This window comes from Microtus oregoni, unplaced genomic scaffold, assembly GCF_018167655.1.
Source record: "Microtus oregoni isolate MIOR12 unplaced genomic scaffold, Mior012 000020F_ref0000438, whole genome shotgun sequence".
Classification (NCBI taxonomy): domain Eukaryota; kingdom Metazoa; phylum Chordata; class Mammalia; order Rodentia; family Cricetidae; genus Microtus; species Microtus oregoni.
Window position 1 is genome coordinate 36,028,212 of NW_024543079.1, and position 22,189 is coordinate 36,050,400.

At 41.3% G+C, this 22,189-nt stretch overlaps 1 protein-coding gene across 4 annotated transcripts in view; it reads right to left on the minus strand.

The window, feature by feature from the left end:
• Positions 1-53: 53 nt before the first annotated feature.
• Positions 54-22,189, minus strand: part of Pank2 (pantothenate kinase 2) — a 35,574-nt gene continuing 13,438 nt past the window's right edge. For all 4 annotated transcript variants that reach the window (XM_041670464.1, XM_041670465.1, XM_041670466.1 and 1 more), the window contains 6 exons: positions 21,005-21,357; positions 17,206-17,459; positions 15,605-15,781; positions 11,841-11,964; positions 6,585-6,710; positions 54-3,668 (listed from right to left, as the gene is read on the minus strand). In XM_041670464.1, coding sequence (XP_041526398.1) covers positions 3,618-3,668; positions 6,585-6,710; positions 11,841-11,964; positions 15,605-15,781; positions 17,206-17,459; positions 21,005-21,357 — 1,085 coding nt within the window. In that variant the 3' untranslated portion in view covers positions 54-3,617. The remainder of the gene's footprint in view (positions 3,669-6,584; positions 6,711-11,840; positions 11,965-15,604; positions 15,782-17,205; positions 17,460-21,004; positions 21,358-22,189) is intronic.

Sequence of the window (22,189 nt, forward strand, 5' to 3'; positions counted from 1 at the left end):
TGGAAGCATCACAGTATCTAACTAAATTAAATCTTAGAGATGAGGACCTGAAATGCCAAGTAAAAGCTTTTTAATAAAATTAACAGGACTTGGGTACACTAATTGAGTCAAACACTAGCCCGTTTTCAAGTTCAGCTTTAGAACTCAAATTGCTTCAAGATGCTTTTATTCTAGTTAGACTAAGCAAGTATCCACAGTCTTAGTTCCTTTGTTCACACGGTCAGGGAGAACACCCTTGCTGTTTCAAAGGCACGATATAGCTAAGAACATGGACCCACCAGTGTTAAGGGACTTGCACGGTTGAAACCTCAGCACCACCTACTCCACTCCAGCCTGGCTGATGTGGAGAAGCAGGACATCTTCCTGGTGATGGCCTGGAACTGGTACCTCTGGGTCTCTTGACAAGTCATTGCCAGGAAAGTAGGGGAGTGGCACTTTAGTCTTGTAGTTTAGCCCTTTGGGGCTTATTTACTAGATATAACTCCCTCAAAAAGGTTTATGAAATGCTGAGCCTCAGATTTCATAGACTGTTTGTACACTAAGAATTCTGCAGCAGAATATTTTTAAATATTGGTTTTTGTAAGCTATATTTTTGTATATTTAATTGCTATTTTAAAACTTTAATGCATTTTTTTGCTAATCACTTGTTAAAAAAATAAAACATGCATGTAATTGACCCAAACACATGTAAATAAAGGGCAGATTTTGAAATACTTTGTAGTATGTACCTGAAACGGTGAGCATGAAACGGATAGACTGAACAACCTCTGACCTATCCTCCTTCAACATGGGGTAAGGTGGGGAAAACACATCAGGCCTCAGTGACAGCAAGAAGCCGGACCACACCATCCATTCCTACTGTGACTAGTCACTTGGGGTGACTTGATGTATAGCTTTGTCCTTGGATAGTAGGCAACACTCCTAGTACTTGCCCCAACCTTTACACTCAAAGTTCTGTAAACGTAGCTGCTTTCCTCTGCTAACACAAGGCAGTGAGCAGCTCTCTGCTGCCCAGCTCCAGCCCATGGCTTCACCACGGCAACCTTGTAACCAACCCTTCTATGCCTTCTATCAAGTACCTGTTGAGCACTTTGCTCTCTGACCCCCATGACCTTTTACCTCAGGTTGTTTTCCCTACAGCCTGTTCCTTCACTACTCATCTCTACATTTTTCTCATGTTCTGGGGATTCACTGACTCCTCACATTCCTCATATTCACATCCTCTATTTGGTCTCTTCTTCAAATGCCCTCATGCTCTGGGGATTATCAAAACCAGGTACTCTGAAACCAACCCTCAGCACCTCCTGGCTCACCTACATACATCCAGCCATCGGGGCTTCTCCCATCTTCCATCTCAGTTCAGGCTACTTTCTCTGTGCTCCATGACTACAAGCCCTCATTTCTACCTGAGTGGGAGGAGTGAGATGGAACTTTTGGTCACCAAAGAAACTACCTGAACTGGACAGAGAAGAAAGATGGTTCCAACAGCCACTGGATACAGTTCACAGGTCAGGTGGCCATAAAATGTGATGTGTACATTTCTGCAGATAGTGCTGGGACCACAGCTGCTAGGGAAGCAGGTTAGAACTGATAAGATGAGGCCCTGAAAACACCTTTTACAATGGAGTTGTACTAGTGGTGCACACCTATAATCCCAGCACTTCAGATGTGGAAGCAACTAGATCAGCAGTTCAAAACCAGCCTCAGCTATACTGCAAGTTTGAGGTTAGCCTGGACTACAGGAGACGCTGCCTCAAAAAATAAAAGAACGCTTCATGGAGTGACACTGGGCTGAACACAATGAGGAAAGAGAACAGACCAGTAATGGAAAGTGCAAAACAGTACCATTGCTGTGTGACCTTGAGGCTTGCTTTTCTGAGCTAGTTTCTTTTGGTTTTTTTAAGACAGGTTCTCTCTGTAGCTTTGGATCCTCCCCTGGAACTAGCTCTTGTAGACCAGGCTGGCCTTGAACTCACCACAGAGATCCTTCTGCCTCTGCCTCCCAAGTGCTGAGCTAGTTTCTTAAGACAATAATTATAAATACAAAGCACTAACTGGCCACAACTGTCAAATAGCAAGGGTGCAGACAACACAGCTCAGGTGTTTAGTCAGCCAGCCCAGAGTAGTAGTTAAGTTCACAGGAGTCACTCAAGGAGGTGGTAGGGAAACGTAGAACCCTGCTATAAACGGGAAAACTTCCTGGTACTAGTAGTAGATGGAAGGTCAGTTTTGAGGAGTCTTAGCCATTCCTGGAGCCCCATGTACTGTGCTGTATAAAGCCCCAGCCCAATGGCACCAGAAGTCCAATGGGCCAAAGCACCTGTTAAAAGGCAGCTGTCCCTCTGGGAACCATCAAGCAGGATAGCCAGCCAGTCAAGTCCATCCCCTGAGTTACCATGGTCCAAACCAACAAGAGCCTTCTGTTGCCCAAAAGCTGGCATCAGAACCCATAGCTGAGAATGGCAGAAACATACCCCTAACCAGAGCCTGAGGTATCCGTTCCAGCAGCAAGGCTACTGTGAACAGGCCCTTCCTTGCCTTCAGCTACAATGCAGACCTCTCTTAGTTTGTACAATATGAAAGCAGGGAAAGCTTCTTAAATTATTCTACATGGAAGAAAGGCCCAGTCCCTATCAAGAGTGACTTGTGGCCTGTCCACTTCAGCAGTTTTCTGAGTCATCTCCCCACAAGAACCCCACATGCTGAAGAACACGAGTTATTCAATAAACTTCCTCCTCTGCACTCAGTATGAAAGGACAAGCACTCTTCCTGCCCATCTGCACTTCTTTTTTACCTAGCTCACCCACTTTCATCAGGTCCCCCAATCACCTACCCAAGAGAATTCTACCAGAAGTCTCGTCTTTCTACATAGACCTAAGGGTTAAAAGTATAAAGAACAGGAAGTGCCCTTCTAAAATTCATGAGCATTGGGTGCAGAACAAAAACCCACTTTGTAGAACCTTAAATAAACCATTTTCAGTATGTTAACATAGAGGCTAAACATGAGCCAGAATGTGCACAGAAGACTATCTCCAAAGGCATCCTGATAAAATTGGTTAGATTCTAACACACATTTCACCAGGACAAGCTGTCACCTGCTGCTGAGAAGTACAGACAGCTCTCCACTGCATACATAGCAGCTGATATTGGGAGTTCAAAGTACCTTGGAGTTAATAGTGCTAATCTGAAGAACAGCAGCTTATTTTGTTGTTGTTGTTGTTGTTGTTGTGTTGTTTTGTTTTTGAGACAGGGTTTCTCTAGCTTTGGAGCCTGTCTTGGAACTAGCTCTTGTAGACCAGGCTGGCCTTGAACTCACAAAGATCCTCCTGCCTCTGCCTCCCAAGTGCTGGGATTAAAGGCATGTGCTAGCACCTATAACAGCAGCTTATAAGCAGCAAATCTTCATACTGTCTACACAGGGAAAGAAAAAAATTCTTTACTGGTTGCTAGATTAGATAAAATTTTAAGACTTTATCTTGATGACTTAGAAAAATACATTTGTTTCTTGCTCTGATTTGGGTAGTACACGATCATAAAACGTCTCTTAAAAAGAAAAAGAAAAAAAAAGGTCCATAGATGCCCCTGTGGTAGGTTTCAGGAAGTCCTCCGAGTAGCAGTCAGGGTATCTTCAATAGCTCAAGGAGTGCACCAACGGCTCCAAAATAACCCTGAAAAAAATAATACACCACAAGTAAGATTTTAAAATATGCATAGGGAGTGTGAGTATAGGTGCACAGAATCCAGGTGTCAGACTCCCTGGAGCTAGAGTTAGACAGTTGTGAGCCACCCAACATGGGTGCAAAGAACCAAATTTAGGTCCTCTGCAAGAGCAATGTGTGCTGTCAACCACTGGATCATCCCTCCAACCCCATGAGGTCATTTTTAACTCCTACAAGTATAATGTTAGATAAGGCTAGCATATTACTTTAACACCTGACCCATTTGTTTTCTGAGCACAGAGAGCACATGTAGTCAGAAGAAGCCCTAAAGAACTCTTTTTCAGGGAGGGGATGGCATGATGCTGGAAATACCCAACAAGAAGAGTGGGCACTACAGCAGCTGAGGGAAGAAAGGCTCAGATCTGGCAAGGATGATTTTATTCTGTTTTTGTTTGTTTTTTTGTTTTGTTTTGTCAACTTGAAACAAGCTAGAATCATCTGAGAAGAGGAACTTCAATTGAGAAAATGCGTCGCTTCTAGTTAGGCTAGCCTGTAGGCAAATCTATTTGGCATTTTCTTGATTAGTGATTGGTATGGGAGGGCCCAACTCAGTGTGGGCAATGCTATCCTGGGGTAGGCAGTCTTGGGCTCCATAGAAAATAGGCTAAGCAAGCCATGAAAAGCAAGCCTTGTAAGCAGTTTTTCTCCATGGCCTCTGCATCAGCTCCTGCCTCAAAGTCTCCACCCAGTTTGAGTTTCTGCCTTAGCCTTCCTCAATGGACTGTTACCAGGGATATGTAAGCCAAATAAACCTCTCCTTCCCAAGCTGCTTTTGGTTATAGTGTTTATCACAGCAATAAAACCCTAACAAAGACAGATGGTGGCTTTCCTATCCTGGAGCAAAGGCCTGGACACTTCCAACAGCCAAAGACTGATGCTGAGAAGCTCAATCACAGAGGACAAGAGCCTGACTGGTCTGAAAGGAGGGGGAACTGGAAAGGGTCCAAACCTATTGGTACCTGTTCAGAAGGGAAAACCTGGCCTACAGAGTTCCAGACCAGCCAGGCTACAGAGTGACACCCAGTTTAAAAAATAGAAATTAAAAAAAGATACATGCCTTACTGTCTCCAACAGTAAGAAGTGGGCTCAAACAGGAACCTGAAACCAACCAAAAACCAAAGGACAAAAAAATATTAAGTAAGACTAAACCCTCACCAACAGAAGGAGATAGCAGCAGGAATCAGAAGAATCATACAAAGGACAGACTATATCCGTCTCCAAGCAGGAGGTTAGCAATTAAAGTATTGTAAGAACAAACAACTGAACTGGGCTGTGGCTCAGTTGCAGACCATCAGACCAGAACATAAAGTCAGGGTTAAATCCCCAGAACCACCCAAAACAACAATAAAATTGAAAGGAAACAGAAAAATCTTCAAGTTCAGGTGGTGGATTCTAAAGAACACACTAAATATTATATCTAAAAAGGTCCCTGTCTCTCTATTTCTCAGTTTTTGTTTGTTTATTTTTGTTTCTCGAGACAGGATTTCTCTGTAGTTTTGGAGCCTGTCCTGGAACTAGCTCTTGTAGACCAGGCTGGCCTCGAACTCAGAGATCACCCTGCCTCTGCCTCCCGAGTGCTAGGATTAAAGGTGTATGCCACCACCACTGCCCAGCTAACAATTTTTTCTAATATAAAACAAAATAAAATAGGTCACGTGTAAACTAGCAGGTAAAGGCACTTGTCATCAAGTCTGTCAACCTAGAACCAACATGGTAAAAAGAAGAACTGAGATATTCTTTGACTTCAACATAGCATGAGCCCGCCCAATGAACACATGTGCATAAGCATGCGTATAGACAGACAGACAGACAGACAGACACACAGACTGTAAAGTACTAATAAAAAAAAAATAAAGCTAGACCAAGCTTTATTGGCCTTTAATCCCAACACTCAGGAGGCAGGTGAATCTCTGAGTTCAAGGCCGCCCTGGTCTACAAAGCAAGTTCCAGGACAGACAGGGCTACACAAAGAAACCCTGTCTCAGAAAATAAGTAAAAGTTAGATGACTTAAGCTTTAATCTTTCTGATGAAAGGATGTGTGTACTTTGGATTTTAATTATGAAGTATGCAATTGTTAAAAGAACTTTTAACAAGTCATAAAACAAATATGCACATATTAAAATTTCAATGTTTGTGGTAACATTATCATCTAAGCTCCAATAACATATGAACAAAACAACTACCCACCCACCAAGGGGAAGAAAGAGAAACACCCATCCATGGCTCCTGTCCAATTGTTCCCAAACCGGGAAGAGGGAGAACTCTTAAGACAGGAGTTCCTGTTGAGCAATCCCAACTCCTCTCCACTTTTGCTTCTAGCTGTCTGCGTACTCTATTCTCAGTATAGTGTGGCTCCAGTGTGGAATGCCTTTATTACCATCCATACGTACATATGTAAATGGTATTTCACATTAAAAAGCAGAACAGATGGCTTGTTTAGAGACATACAGGGCAATGTTCATCAGTATTACCTTTCTTTGGGCCTAATGGTATAGCTGAGTGAAAGAACCCTTGCCCACCTAGTAAAAAGTCCTGGGTTTAATCTGATACAAAAAAAAAAAAATCCCCCTTTAAAACCACTTAGTTAAACTGAAAAGCATGGTAGCTCATGCCTATAATCCCAGCACTGGGAAGCAGAGGTTAGAGAGACTGTAAAAGTTCAAACCAGCCTGATGTATACAGCAAGTTCCTGGACATCCACTACATAGGAAAGACCTGTTTTAAACAATAACAAAAAAAAATTGCTTAAACTAAACTAAATGAACACATACCTCGTTACATTTGGTAAAAAACAGTTTTCAGAAACAAGTCGAAGGCCACTGCAAGTCAGAACAGGACCACTGCAGCCCAGGTCAGTCCCTTACCTCGTGCTCCGAAAACAGTGCTTTCAGCTGCCCCTTGGACCAGTAATCCAGAGCATACGCCAGAAGTCGCATGGCGATTGTGTTGACTCTCAGGAAATTGCCGACAAATACGACCTGGTTAATGTTCTGAGCACAGAAAAGTAGCAGTGAGTTCACACTCTGATTTTTGCTTTCTCATAAAGCTACACCCATAGAGTTTTTCAGAGCAACTTGACTGGATCAAATTCAATCCAAATGGTTCATATCTAGTAAGATTTGATACTCAGACAATTATGGGCTCACCAAAACTTGACCCATGAAAAGATTATGAAAGAGAGTGTGTTAAATGTGATTAACAAGGAAAACTTAACAGTAACCTTTTTTTAAAAAAAAAAAAAAGTAGAACCCCTGATGATTTTGTCAACCTGATTAGATTAAGACGTTAGGACAGTAGTGAGGCACAACTTCAGGCTTGTGAAGGCACTTACAGAAGTGTGAGGGGGCACTCTGAGGGAAAAGTCATCTAAACACCAGCATTCCCTCTCCCCTCAGGCCTAGTCCATCCACTGTGACCAGGAGCCTCACATTCACACTGCCACAGTACAAGCATTTCCTACAGCCATTCCTTCCCCACCATGAATTCAAGTAAAACTTTCTTCCCCTAAGTTGCTCTTGCCGGGAATTTGGTTATAGCAACAGGAAAAGAAATACAGAGAGCCGGGGAGATAGATAAGGTGTTTATTTTGTAAGCATGAAGGAGAACCTGAGTCAAATCCCAGCACTTAGAAAAAAAGCCAGACTGGCTGCACACACCTTTAATCACAGCACCAGGAGTCCAGGACAGGTGAGAATTTACTTCAAGGCAATAAGATATAAAAAAAAAATAAAGGAAGACATGCAGAGTCGTGCTTTGGCCTCCATAGACATGAGGAAGGGTATGTACATCTGCACATTCACATGTATAAGAAGAGAGAGACAGAGGCACAGACAGAGAGAGGAAAAAAGAAGAAAAAAACGAAGAGAAAGGAGGGAGGGAGAGGAGAAAGGAGGGGGCAGAGAAAAAAGAGGGATATCTTTCTTAAGAAAACAGAAAAACAACACAGAAAATTGGCACCAATAGGCCAGTGAAATAGTATGCTATAGTAAAAAATGCTTACCTCAAAGCCTAATGACATGGGTTCAATTCCCAGAATCCACACAAAGGTAGGCCAGATCCAATGCCACAAGTTGTACTCTAATATCCACAAGCATGCCTTGATACATGGGCACTCCACCCCATATAAACAATAATAATTACATTTTTAAAGAAACTGGTACCAAGAAATAAGGCCATTATTGTGATAGCACTGACTGTGGTACAAAGGCCTTCTAGACCGCAGGAGGGATGTAAAGAGGTTTGGGACCTGAAGATGTGAAGACTTTTCACATCAAGAGATGTGAAAAATGGGCAATTTGAAAGAAAGGAGCATGAATCCAGGTAAAATGATTCTAACTGTTAAAGAGACTATTGCTATTACAGAGAAACCAGGGATAGTGCTCCAAGACAACAGAAAGATACCCTGAGGTTAAGACCCCCACAAAAGTGCAAACTTATCTGAAAAACTTGCATTTAAAAGAAGACTGAACAAGTAATGACATCTTGCTCTAAAAGGGCTGCAGACACTCAGAGACCTGTCACTATTAAAAATGAGGCACGGCCAGGCGGTGGTGGCGCACGCCTGTAATCCCAGCACTCGGGAGGCAGAGGCAGGCGGATCTCTGTGAGTTTGAGGCCAGCCTGGTCTACAAGAGATAGTTCCAGGACAGGAACCAAAAGCTACAGAGAAACCCTGTCTCAAAAATCAAAAAATAAAATAAAATAAAAAATAAAAATGAGGCACAGCTATATCTGGAGCTGAAGGCAGGGGGCAGCAGTGATTCTACAAGGTACTGCAGTGCAGGCATCACAAACTCAGAGCTGGGCTGGTAAAATGGTAAGGACACTTGCATGATAAGTTGAGTTTGATTCAACATGTTGGAAGGATAGAATCAATTCCCAAAATCTATCCTCTGATTTAACACAACCTCTGACATGCAAGCACAAACACACACCCACTAAATAAATATTTGTTAAAAGATCCAAAAGCCATGGAGTCTCTGAAGTTTGCACCACGGTTCCAAAAAGCTAATGGGACCAAGTAATATGGGATGGGGTTGAATTCCCTACAAAGAGGCTCCCAGAGGTGACTATGTGAAACAGAGAAGTCCTTAAGTTGCAATGTAGACTCTAAAATACTGGAGATGCCAGCAGCACGGGGTATTTGCCAAGGAAAACTGGAGACTCCATGTGAAGTGAGCTCAAGAGAGAAACTACAACTGCCACCAACAATAGCTGGAAGAGAACTATGAAAGCCTGCCCAAGCCGAAATGATGTCATCATGAGCCCCGAGTGATGGTCACGGAGCTGCGAAGGTTGACGTTTATCCTATTATTCTGTTACACAGTTCCTCCCTTACAGGATGGAAATGTTTACTCTGCCTCATCATACTGTAAATTATACTCTACATCTTGATTCCTATAGAGTCTCACCATTATGAGATTATGGTAAGTCTCAGAACCAACTTTGTTTTGCTTTGTTTCTAAGACAGATTCTCACTACACAGCCTCAGCTGGCCTGGAAATCACACTGTAGACCAGCCTGCCTTGAAATTCAGAGATCTGCCTACCTCTGCTACCTGAGTGCTGGGTTTAAAGGTACAGTTCTCCATGCTCAGCTTCAAAACCAAGCTGCCTTACTAAAGTAAATAATGTCATACTCATGCAAACAACTCCCATTAAGTGCAGTGGGCCATAAACAACAATTAAAAAAAAAGACATGAGGTAGGTAGGGGGTTGGGGAGGAAAAGGGAGGAGTTCGAAGGAAGACAAGGTGAAATGTTAGATTAAAGTGAGGTGTTTAGGTGACAAGTTGACAGGTAATAAGCTTGAGATGGGCAACAATAATTGTCAGCATAGCTGGAGTAGGAAGCTTCAGTGAGGCACACCTTTAGCCACGTCTAGGAGGGCATTTCCAGAGGGGTGATTAAGAAAAGACTCGTCTTGAGCGTGGGCTACACCATCCTACAGACTGAAATGTCCGCTGAATCAGTCTTCATCTGTTTCCTGGCATATCCAGATGTAAATGAGCAGCTGCACTCTACCACAAGTTCCTCCTTCCCTACCACGACAGACTGTGGGCCAACACAAATAAACTTTGCTCCTAAGTTACTGTTGTCAGGTATTTGGTCAAGGCAAAATGAGGGCTTGGCACAAAGAAGCAAATTGTATGCAAGGTAGTGGCAGCTAAAAACAGCTATGAACTAAGGAAGCAGAATCTTAGGGCAGTTTATAATAAAGTCTACCTGAAATTCCACCCCCAAATTCAGTAAAGTAGTCCAATCATCAATGCTAAAGATGCTCAAAATGGGTACAACCCTGTGCAAAACTGTTCAGCAATCTCTATCAGGATCCCTAAGTACAAAACTGTTCAGCAATCTCTATCAGGATCCATAAGTATAAAACTGTTCAACAATCTCTATCAGGACCCATAAGTACAATCATAATGTAGGATGATCACAGTGGTCACTCCCAGGTCAGCCCTGTGTCATGAATAAAAGAGCCAAAGAACGAGTTCATACTTCAAAATACTTACCTCAGTCACCACTTTCAAGAAACCAAATGCCCAGCTCTATTTGAATAATGACAAAATAAGAACCTGATCAAATATATAGCTATGACCTAGGGACCCGCGTAGTCAGTGGAATGTCTGCCGTGCAAGCGTGAGGTGCTGAGTTGAATTCCCCAGAACCCACCTAAGAAAGCAGGGGCAGTGGCAAGTTTATAATCCCAGCACTTGGCGAGGCAGAGACAGTCAGATCCCAGGGACTCACTGGCCAGCAACCCTAACCTAATCAAGTTCCAATCAGTGAGAGACCTTGTCTCAAAAAATAAGGAGACCCAGGCACGATGGAGCACACCTTTAATCTCAGCACTAGGGAGACAGAGACAGCCAGATCTCTAAGAGTTTGAGACCAGGGCTGGAGAGATGGCTCAGAGGTTAAGAGCACTGCCTGCTCTTCCAAAGGTCCTGAGTTCAATTCCCAGCAACCACATGGTGGCTCACAACCATCTGTAATGGGGTCTGGTGCCCTCTTCTGGCCTGCAGGCATACACACAGACAGAATATTGTATACATAATAAATAAATAAATATTAAAAAAAAAAAAGAGTTTGAGACCAGCTGATCTTGATAGCCAGTTTGAAAAAAACCAAAATCAAAAAACAAGATGGACAGAACCAGAGAATACCTTAGGCTGTCATCGACCTTCACAATTGCACACAAACATGCACTTACACACACACAAGTCAGCCACAACTACACAAACACACACATGCACTTACACACACACACACACACACAATTCAGCCACAAACCATATATTTCAGGTTAAAAATATAATGTATGCACATCAATTAAAAAAATTTAAAATACTTAAGCACAGGTAAGAGAACATGCGATAAAGGGTAAAATAATGTTACTCAAATGAAGTACTTTTAAAAATCTGGTATATAGTTTCTTCTAAATTAAAATTTAGGCAAATCCTTTGGGCCTTGAAATCTCTTTTTAAGGTACATGTCTATATTATTTAAAGAATAATTTTAAACCAAAGCGTGTAAATAGGGACAAGCCATAAAGCTGTAGCAACTGGATCCTAGATCTCTTGTCCCTGAGGGCAGCCCATTCTTGGTTCTTTCATAGCCCTGTACAATGCTGCTTGACCTGAATGCTACAAGGCAGCACTGTAAAGAAGCTGAAAGCACGAAGACAGCTCTGCTGAGGTGGAGGGGACCACGGTGGGCTTCCTCTGACCGCTCAGTCTTCGCCCAGCTTCAGTGGCTTCCTGCGAATTCCTTTCCACACCTCAACAGCACCCAAAAACACAGCACCAGATTCAGCGTTGTTACCCATCATTCACCCCACTCCCCAGTTAATTCTGGCTTCCTTCCTGACCCCCTTCTACTTTCTCCTCCAGCAGCAGCAATGTTTATCTTCAGGAAGAGAAAGGTGTGTGTATGGGGAGGAGGTGTCAATGAAGATGAATCTGTTCCTCAAGAATAAAGTTCATATTTAAAGTCTACCCCCATGTAACTACATTTGGGCACTACTGTAAGAAGACAGACACAGTGTAAGGCCAAGGTGGGACCCATTTAGGAAAGTCATCATTTCCCCTTAGAGAAAAGAACAATCTCATGTCCTTACTTCGTTAAGGGCACACATTCTTGCTATGGAGCCAATGTTGTTGGTGATGGTGATCAAAGTTGCTCTGGCGAGGTCCTCCTTACTGGCAGCTTCTCTCTTCTCCTTGCTCATCATGTTTCCAAAACTGAGGTAGAGAAAAAAAAATATCATTGGTGAAACAAAGGCAATACAGTCCAAGAGAACTTCAAAGTTACTTTACTATGATAAAATGACTTTACAATAAGCATTTCCATTTTTTATTACAGAATGATAGAAGTATCCACTGAAGAGAGCTCAGCTTCAAACAAAAGTTCACAAAGCACTCTAAATGAGAAGGTAACTTGCCCTATCTTCTACTAAAATTCAACTTTGGTACCAGATAGTTCCCTATCCAAGTAGCATCCTATAGACCCACTGGGAGGCAACACTGCCTGATCTGCCACCAGGGCTCCAGGAAGACATCTCTTACCAGCAGGGCATCCCTATGTGCAACTGTTCCACTCAGATGGTCACAGTAATATCTATTATAGAAAACTCATTTTATCAGCATAGAGTACAAAACAGCTGAACTCCACAGTGAGCTACTAAAGTACCTGGTTGCTCTAGAAGTTAAATAAAAGACTTCCAAATTTATTTTTTTTTAGATTTATTTATTTATTTATTTATTATGTATACAGTATTCTCAATACTCTGCCTGCAGGCCAGAAGAGGGCACAGATCTCATTACAGATGGTTGTGAGCCACCATGTGGTTGCTGGGACTTGAACTCAGGATCTTTGGAAGAGCAGGCGGTGCTCTTAACCACTGAGCCATCTCTCCAGCCCAAGACTTCCAAATTTATTGATCAGCAAAAGTGCTGCATTAGTAATTATGACCCAAATCCAAGAATAAGAATAAGGAAGTAATCAAGACCAGTGATCAAATGCTGCAAACAAAACAGAATCTGTAGCATTACTCAGTGCCTATTACTCAGCAAATACCTGCACATGAATGCCTTTTCTATTATTAAAAATCAAGTGTTCTGCTGTGCATGGTAACTCGCACCTTTAATACCAACACTTAGAAAGCAGAGGCAAATAGATCTCTAAAGAGTCCAAGGCCAGTCAGGGCTACATAGTGAGAACTTATTACCTCAAAAACAACACACATGTACTTTAACACACACACACAAAAAAAATTACAACCCCAAGGGGGCTAGAAAATGGCTCAGTGGTTAGGAGTACTGGCTGCTCTTCCAGAGAACCTCTTCAATTCCTAGAACCCACATGTCAGTTATAACCATCGATAGGTCAATAAATTCAATCCCAGGGAATCTGATGCCCTCTTCTGGCCTCTGCGGGTACCTGGCACACCCATGGTGTACAGACGTACCTTAGGCAAAATATTCACACACATAAAAGTAGTTTTTTAAAAAATTACAACAAACAAAATAAAATTTAGACAACCCCCAAGCTGAGCAGGGTAGTACAGGCCAGCATCTCAGCACCTGAAAGATCAAGGGAGACCTGGGCTACACAGTGAAATCCTGTCTCAAAAGCAGAAAGAGGAAGAGTGAGCAAAGACTTCCATTTTTGATAGAATTGCAGAGAACTAAATAGAAATATACTTAACAAAAGAATACTAAAATCTTTTGCAGTTAAAAGACAAAAACCATGTAAGTAAATGGAAAGAAGCCCATCTTCCTAAACCAAAGACTTGACAGTGTTAAGTTGGTAATATTCAGGTCTACAGAGATAGTGGCTAAGAGCACTTGCTCTTACAAAGACCCAGGTCAGATTCCAAGTACCCATACAGAGGTTCAACAGTTCACATTTCCAGACTGATATCCTCTTCTGACCTCCATGGCCATCAAACAGACACTGGGTTCACATATATACATCCAAAGGAAACACACATAAAATTTAAACATAATAATTAAAAATAAAAGTTGGCAATACTCCTCGAGCCGGTCAATAGATTCAACATAGTCCCTATCAAAATCCCAGCTGTCTTCTTTTATAGATACTGCCAAGTTCATCTTATAGTTCATACAGACAGTCAAGAAATTCAAAATAATCTTGGAAAGGAAGAACAAGTTAGAGGGCTGTATCCTGTATGTTTACTACTTCCTCCTTAGTACCAGACTGTAGTAAACAAGGGAATGTCGTACTGCTCTAAAGACAGATATACAGAACAGAAGGAAATTAAGAATCCAGAAATAAAACCAAACATCTAGAGTCAACTAATATGACAAAGAGCTCCAAAGAATAGGGAAAGAACACTTCAGAGATGAAGTGAAAAACACCATGCAAAAGGGATTATGGAGCTCTATTAATGTACCATACTGAAAAGCTAACATAGACTGGGTCTTAGACATAAATGTCAAAGCCCAAACTATAAAACTCTTAGAAGTTAATCTTCACATCTTGGATGGGGAAAATGTCATTAAAAGCACAAGAGATAAACACATAAATAAGAGCCTTCACCAAAATTGCAAGCTTCTGGCAGGGTTTGATAGCACTTACCTACAACCCCAGCAATCAGAAAGGAGAAACAAAAACCTGAGGCCAGCAAGAACCACACGATGAAATCCAGTCTCAAAAAGACCAAATAGGCTACAGGTGTGGTCTCGATTGCTTGCCTAGCACAGATGGGACCTACACAGGATTTCTAGCACTAAATAATCTGGATGTCAGTACTCAGTACTCAGAGACACAAAGTCAGAACATAACAAGGTCAAGGCCAGTCTGAGATACAGGAGACCTTGCCCCCACTACCTACCCCCCAAATTAGAAATTTATGTACTGTAAATACCATCAAGGAAGTGAAAAGAAAAAAGGGGGCGGGGAGTATATCAATTATGTGTATCATGCATATATAATATATACATTATATATATATAAAAGAAGTTTTATCTACAACACGTAAAGACTTCTTTAAGCTTGGCCAGGCAGTAATAGCAAGGCAGAGGCAAGCAGGTCTCTTTGAGTCTGAGGTCAGCCCTGGGGCTGGGCGGGGGGGGGGGGGGGGGGGGGGCCCGTGGGGAGGGAGGGAGGGAGGGAGGGAGAAATTAAATGTCCATACAAAGACAAGTAAGTACACAGGTCTTCAGCACTATTAATGACAAAAAAGGGAATACCTAATGTTATTAATAAATATATAAGATATGGTATATTCACATAACATCACTCAACAATAAAAAGAATTATATAAACATTGCACTAGGTGACATGAAGCTGCTCATGACAGATCATACTATATGATACCTATATATATAAAATGTTCAGAGCAATCTACAGAGACAGAAAAAAGTAGCCTTGGGAAGGGTAGAAGGGTAAAATAAAAATGTGGCAGCTAAGGACTGCAAGGTTTCTTTCTAAAATGATAAAAATGTTCTGAAAATGAATTATAGAAATAGCTGCAAAATTCTGTAAAAATACAACAAACCACTAAAAATTTTACATATATTTTTTAAAAAAAGACAAGTGCTTGTGTATACCAGACTAGCCTCCAATTCACTATGAAGCAGAGAATGATCTGAACTCCTGATCCTCCTGTCTCCATCCCAGGGCTGAGACTATAGGTATGTACCATACCCAGTTTATACAGTGCTGAGATCATATACACTAGTGCAGGGCTTCATATTAGTACATACTTTTTATTAACTGAACTATATCTTCAGCCCCAAATTAAATACTTTAAACAGGTAACTTTATAAATTACATTTCAATGAAACAGCTTAAAATAAAACATATATCTAACAGGATTTTACTCCTATGTTTCTTACTATGTACATACTCCCTTACCTTGAAGCCACAGCCCATCCTGGCAATCCAAACCTTTCATAATCTCCTCCATAAATGTCTCGAACTAATTTGTCCACTTTGGTGCTATCCCCACGAGACGCCATCTCAAGAGCTTCTTCAAAAGTGCTACAGCCAGTAAGAAGACAGCAGAGACCAAAGAAAGTTCCTCCTCCAAGACTATGATTAAAAACAAACAATGTAGTATTTTTAAAACACAGGAATGGGATGTTAAGACTTATGAACCCCAAAACAACATTCATGTATCAGTCTACTCTTGCCCCAGTTAAATCATGCATGATACCAGTAAATTTTCAAGAAGATAAATACAAGTGCCTCATAAACACAAAATGTATATATCTATGTGAGCCAACAAAGTAGAAAAATACAGAGCCCACCTCCCTGTCTATGTTCCCAGTGCAGTCTACTCTTGCCTCAGGCACACATAAGTAAGGCCAACATACCCAGCATCATACTGGCACCTACTTTCTGTCTTCAAGTGCAGAATGACCTCTGAAGTCATTCCAGCACCTGTCACTAAACCACAAGATCCCTCTATTGAAACCTTTCTTCCCCAAACTACTCTCATTTGTTGGCTAATACTCATTAGGTAAAGTTAACCAAATCCTCAGTTCCTTTTCCTCAAATAACCCTTGAACATTAACTAAAATATTCATTCTCTTCTTTCATCTAATTCTCCCTTTTCAAATCATTTTTTCTAGTTATCAGTACCTCAACTTCTAGATCCATACTGCCTTAGATTTCTATTGCTGTGACCAAGACAACCTATATAGAAAAGAGTTTAGGGCTGGAGAGATGGCTCAGCAGTTAAGAGCATTGCCTGCTCTTCCAAAGGTCCTGAGTTCAATTCCCAGCAACCACATGGTGGCTCACAACCATCTGTAAAGAGGTCTGGCGCCCTCCTCTGGCATGTGGGCATACATGGAGGCAGAATGTTGTATACATAATAAATAAATATTTAAAAAAAAAGAGTTTATTTGGGGCATACAGTTTCAGTGGTAGAGTCCACGGCTATCATGGCAGAGAGCATGACAGTAGGCAGGCATGGCACTGGAGCACTAGCTGAAAGCTCACATCTTGAAACAGAGAAAGTTAAGAATGCCTAGCTTTTGAAATCTTCAAGCCCACCCTCAGTAACACAGCTCCTCCAACAAGGCCACACTTCCTAATCCTTCTCAAACATTTCCATTAATGGGAACCAAATATTAAAACATATGAGTCTATGGGGGGGGCATCCTCAATCAAACTATCAGACACACCATCCCATAAATATCAATATCTCTTATCCTACGGTCATCCCCTGATCACCTTATACCATCCTGTGGTATAAGTACATGTATGCACATGTTAAAGCATGTATGCATGTATATGTACAAAATTTAGAGGTTTCAAAGGAAGACCTTTTTCTTGCCTTCTCTTCCAAAAGTCTACCTGATTAACTTCAGCTACTTTATATATGCACACCATAAACTTGGATGCAATGAGTCTTGTTGAGCCAACACTTAATGAAACAACAATAAAACCTAAGCAAAAGAGATTAAACCTATATCAAGTATAAGCAATGACTTATATGAAAGATTTACCTGGTGCCTGTGACCCTCCTATAATTATCTTTGGAATACACTGCTAAGATGCTAACACCTGAGCCGATGTTCACCAGAAGCAGAGGGTATGGATTTTTCAAATCAAATGGTAACTTCTGACATTTTTCAGAATCAGCAGGATTTTCAAAATAATAGCACTGTGACCGTCCATTGAATCCAACTGAGTCAATGTACAAAATTCCTTTTATTAAGCAATCCAATTCATCCAATTTGTGAAGTTGAAGGTCGCCTATCTGTAATAAAATAAGAAAGTAATCAGATTTTCTAATAAGCTAACAATTTTTTTAATATGGTTTTCTGAACCAAAGTCTCACTGTAACCTAAGCTGGTCCCAAATCCTCTTGCCCCCACTTGCTAAGTGCTAGGACTATAGGTATGAGCCACTATCTCTGGCAACCAACAGAAAAATTTTAAATTTCACTTAAAAAAGCCATCTGTACACTGAAGGAAACATAAAAGCATGCCTGCCCATGGATGTGTGGCATTTATACGTGCTTGTAGAGCAGCTCTGGGGGTAGGAAACAGGAGGATGGACTGCCAAGACAAACTCTGGTTCCCACAGACCCAAAGAGTCTCCATCCAAACCACTGCAACTGTGGGGCTGTGTGCCAAGTCACAGGTGACCAGCAGAACATAGGACCACTGCTGAAAGAGACAGTGAAAACAGATATGTAGTTGAGACCATGGCTTAATCCATTTAGTTTGATATTGGCTACTGGCTTGCTGTATATTGCCTTTATTGTGTTTAGGAAAGTTCATTGTATCCCTGCTATCTCCAAGACCTTGAAGATATCATGAAGAGATGTTGTATTTTGTTGATGGCTTTTTCAGCATCTAATGAGATGATCATGTGGGGTTTTTTTTTCTTCCCCCAGTTTGTTTATATGGTGGATTACACTGACAAATTTGAACCATCCCTGCATCTCTGGGATGAAGCTGACTTGATCATGGTTAATGATTTTTCTGATGTGTTCTTGGATTTGGTTTACTAGTATTTTATTGAGTATGTCTGCATCAATGTCTAAGAACCTATTCCTAAAATGCATAGTCCAGGCCAGGAAGCGGTGGTTCACGCCTTTAATCCCAGCACTTGGAAGGCAGAGGCAGGCAGATCTCTGTGAGTCTGAGGCCAGCCTGGTCTACAAAGCGAGTTCCATAACAGCAAGGGCTTTTATATAGAGAAACCCTGTCTTGAAAAATAACAAAAAACAAAACCAACAAAAAAATTAAACAAATAAACAGGATATGTAGTCCAGTCTGCACTCTTCCCTTGAATCCTCAGACAACTGAGACTCTGTTCATGGCCTGAATGATTTTCAAATATTTGTTGCAATGGGGCCTCTACAGCATCTTGGAAACAGAAATCTTTTCCACCTACCTAACAGTTATGACCGAGAGTCCACTGGGAGACTCTCATAAAGGAGCACTTGCTATTCCACTCCTTACCTGAATTCATAGATAGAAAAGAAACCACTGAAAACCAATAAACAAGAAAAATCAAGGGAAGAATATAAAACCTGCCAGACATGGTGGCACACACGCCTTTAATCCCAGCACTTGGGAGGCAGAGGCAGGCGGATCTCTCTGAATTCAAGGCCAGCCTGGCCTACAGAACAAGTTCCAGGACAGGTTCCAAAGCTATATAGAGAAACCTTGTCTTGAAACAAAAAAGAGTATAAAACCTTATTAGCTAGTGAATGTCATTTCTGCTAGGATTACAACAGCCAGTTGGGGGATGGGGAGAGAATCAGAAAAGGGCAAGGCCATAAAGTATGTAGTGACACATAGGGGGAAAGAGTGAGACATAAAAACAGTATAAACTCAAGTTCCCTGGAAAAGCCAGGTACATGTTGGCGAGTCTGCATACCGTTAGTACTCTCAATAGCTATCACCAATTTTTATACTTAACATCCTTTTAGACTATCAGCTAAAATCTTTGGAATGTATTAGTAGACCACTAGCTTAAACTTAAAAAAGTCATTAGACAACATCTAAAACTTATTAGCACCTGCCAACCTGATGTCAAGACACCAATGTTTTTTGAAAGGCACTGCCTTATGGCTTCCTTTTGCTCTGTAACCTCTCCCACAAAAAAGATGTCATTCATGCTGTTCAGAGCAATCCAAATTTGTGTTGCCAAGACTGGCTACTTTTATTTGGTTCAGAATAAACTTAATTCCTATGAAGCAAGAGCTATGCTTTGTGTTGACAGAGACAAAGGGAAAACCTCCCTCTGTCAAATATTCTCATTTGGTAGCATGAAAACAGGTTAGTGAAGACATTCTAACTCTGCATGCACTGCCTCTGAAAGCTGCGGTATTGTGCAATTCATTTGTTAGTACTCACACCTTCACCACATTGACCCACAAAAGATCTAGCCTCAAGACCTTGCAGTGTTCACTAAAGGAAAGCAAAACCTAATGCTCAGTGCTCTCCTGGCATTAGGAGTTTAGATTGGTCGAAAAACTTGGCTGGCAAGAAGAGCAGAGGCTGGGATTGTATTTGCCTAGTTTGTGCACAACAGCTCCGCCGGCAGTTCTAATGCCTGAAAAGAACTTTTAACAATCTTGTTTTTTGAAACAGTGCTTCTCTATGTGACCACTCTAGCTGTCCCAAGTGCTGATTAAAGGTGTGTGCCACCACTGCCCGGTACTTTAAAATTTTATGTGTATGAGGCTTTGCCTGCATGTATGTATACTATATGTATACACTAGGATACCTTGAAACTGGAGTTACACACAGTACACGGTTATGAGCCACCATGTGGGTACTAGGAATCAAACCTGGGTACTCCAGAGGAGCAGCCAGTGCTCTTAACTAATCAGTCATCTCTCCAGCCCCCCATACTCCCAAAAATACTTTTAACCAGACATGCTGGAAAATAACTGAGGTGGCAGAAGAGAAACTATGTGGTACACAAGGTTGGAAGTAGTTTTGTGGCCCTGTGGAGATCAGAAGACAACCTGAGATGTTATTCCTCAGGTGACATCTACTTTTTTCTTGAGTCTTCATTAGCCTGGAGTTTTCCATGAAAGCTACCAATGAGCCCCAGGGATCCACTTGTCTCTGCCTCCCTAGTGCTGGGGCAATACCCAGTTTTATTGTTATTTTATTTCCATTTGACTGACCTCAAACTCAGAAGAAATCCACTTGCCTCTGACTCATGAGTACTGTTGAGATTAAAGGCGTAGACCACCAAAACCAAATAAATTTTTATTTATGGCTTTGTGTATGCATTTCCAAGAAGACCACAGGTGCTATCATATACCCTAACACTGAAAGTGCAGGCAGTTATGGGCTGTTTTGACATGGGTATGGGAACTGAACTTAGGTCCTTGCTGAGCTACCTCTCCAGCCCATGCAGTCTTTTTATGTGGGTTCTGAAGAATGAACTCAGGTCCTCCAAACATTTTACTGACTGATCCATCTCCCTAGCCCAGGACTAAATTTTTAAGTTTTTTAAACTCCTTAATAAAATGTAATTATGGTATTCGTCATAGACTCTTATTGTGCTTATCCCATAGTCAAAGTTTTCATTCTAAAGAAATGGTAAAATGCTATGCTGATATACATCAACATATTTTAACCAGGTAAGAAGCACACTACCCAACAAGCGCGAGAAGATCAACTACTGACTGTCACTAGTTTATATAATGTTCATTTCCCTCAAGAATAGTCAAGCTCCATTATAAAATGGAAGTGATTCTACCACTTGTAATTGGCATCATTTTAAACAATCAAATTTCCATAAATTGTATATAAGCTTAAAAATGCATACTGTGAGAAAATCCTGCTCAAATTTGTATGATCCGCCTCCAGTGGCACAAAAGACAGTGTGGAGACTCGAGAAGTTTTTATCTTTGCCCATTTGAATAAAAGCAGGCATGTCATGAGTAGGAAAGCGTATAAAGTGCAGATTGCCTTTGCGTCCACACAGAGTCAGGTCCTTCAGCTCAAGGTGCACGTCCCGGATTCCTGTGGATCCATAAGCCACATTGGAGGTCAGGTACTTGCGAATGCTTTTCAGACTCTCCACTTCCTCCTTTTCTTCTTCAGCAGTGATGTCTTTAGGTTCAAAATAAACCAGCTTTACTAGGGTTCCACCAATATCCAAGCCAAACCATGGAAAATCTAAATGGGAAAGAAAAAAAAAAGTAAAAACACCTTTTTCTAAAATTAAAAGTTTATATTTACTTGACTAGCAACTTATTCCATAGGCTATGGTTTCTAAGAAATAAAATTCTGAACTAAAAGGTTTGGGAAAAAGAAATGTGAATCAAAAATATCAAAGTATCAGGACAAACTAACATTCCTGTATGCCCAAACTATACTGTGAAATACTTAAAAGCTAACAAGTTTCAACCCTGAAAAACAAAGACTGAAACAAAATCTTCAGCCTTCCTCCAGCTCAAAGAAAGGAGCGCTCAGACTACAGAGCTCGGAAAGGTCCAGCCTGACCTAAGACTCTCCAGGGTCAGTTCCTCTCAGTGCTATTCTGGGCTAGTCATACAGCTTAGGGATAGAGTACTTAATCTACTACATATACATCAGGCCCTAGGTTCATTCTCTGAGAAGCCAAAAAAAGGAAAATACTGGCAGCTTAAAAATAAAAGGTTTCAAGGGACTTTAAGTCCAAGCTATCTGCTGCCAAAAAAAAAAACACTTTAAAATCAAATAGGGGGCGGAGAGTCCTTTGGTGGCTCACAACCACATTTAACTACAGTTCCAGGGGATATGATATACTCTTCTGGCTTCCATAGGTTTTAGGCTGAACATAGATGTGCCTTCCCAAACCTAAATCTAGAAATGACTAATGAAGGCTTAAGTTTATTAACATTCTCCCCTAAAATAACTCTGGAACACACACAAAAATCTAGTCAGTGTCTGTTCTGAACCAACAGGAACACTAATAAAGCTCTGGAAACAGCTGTGAAGGTGGCAAGCACACAGGGGTGCTCTACCC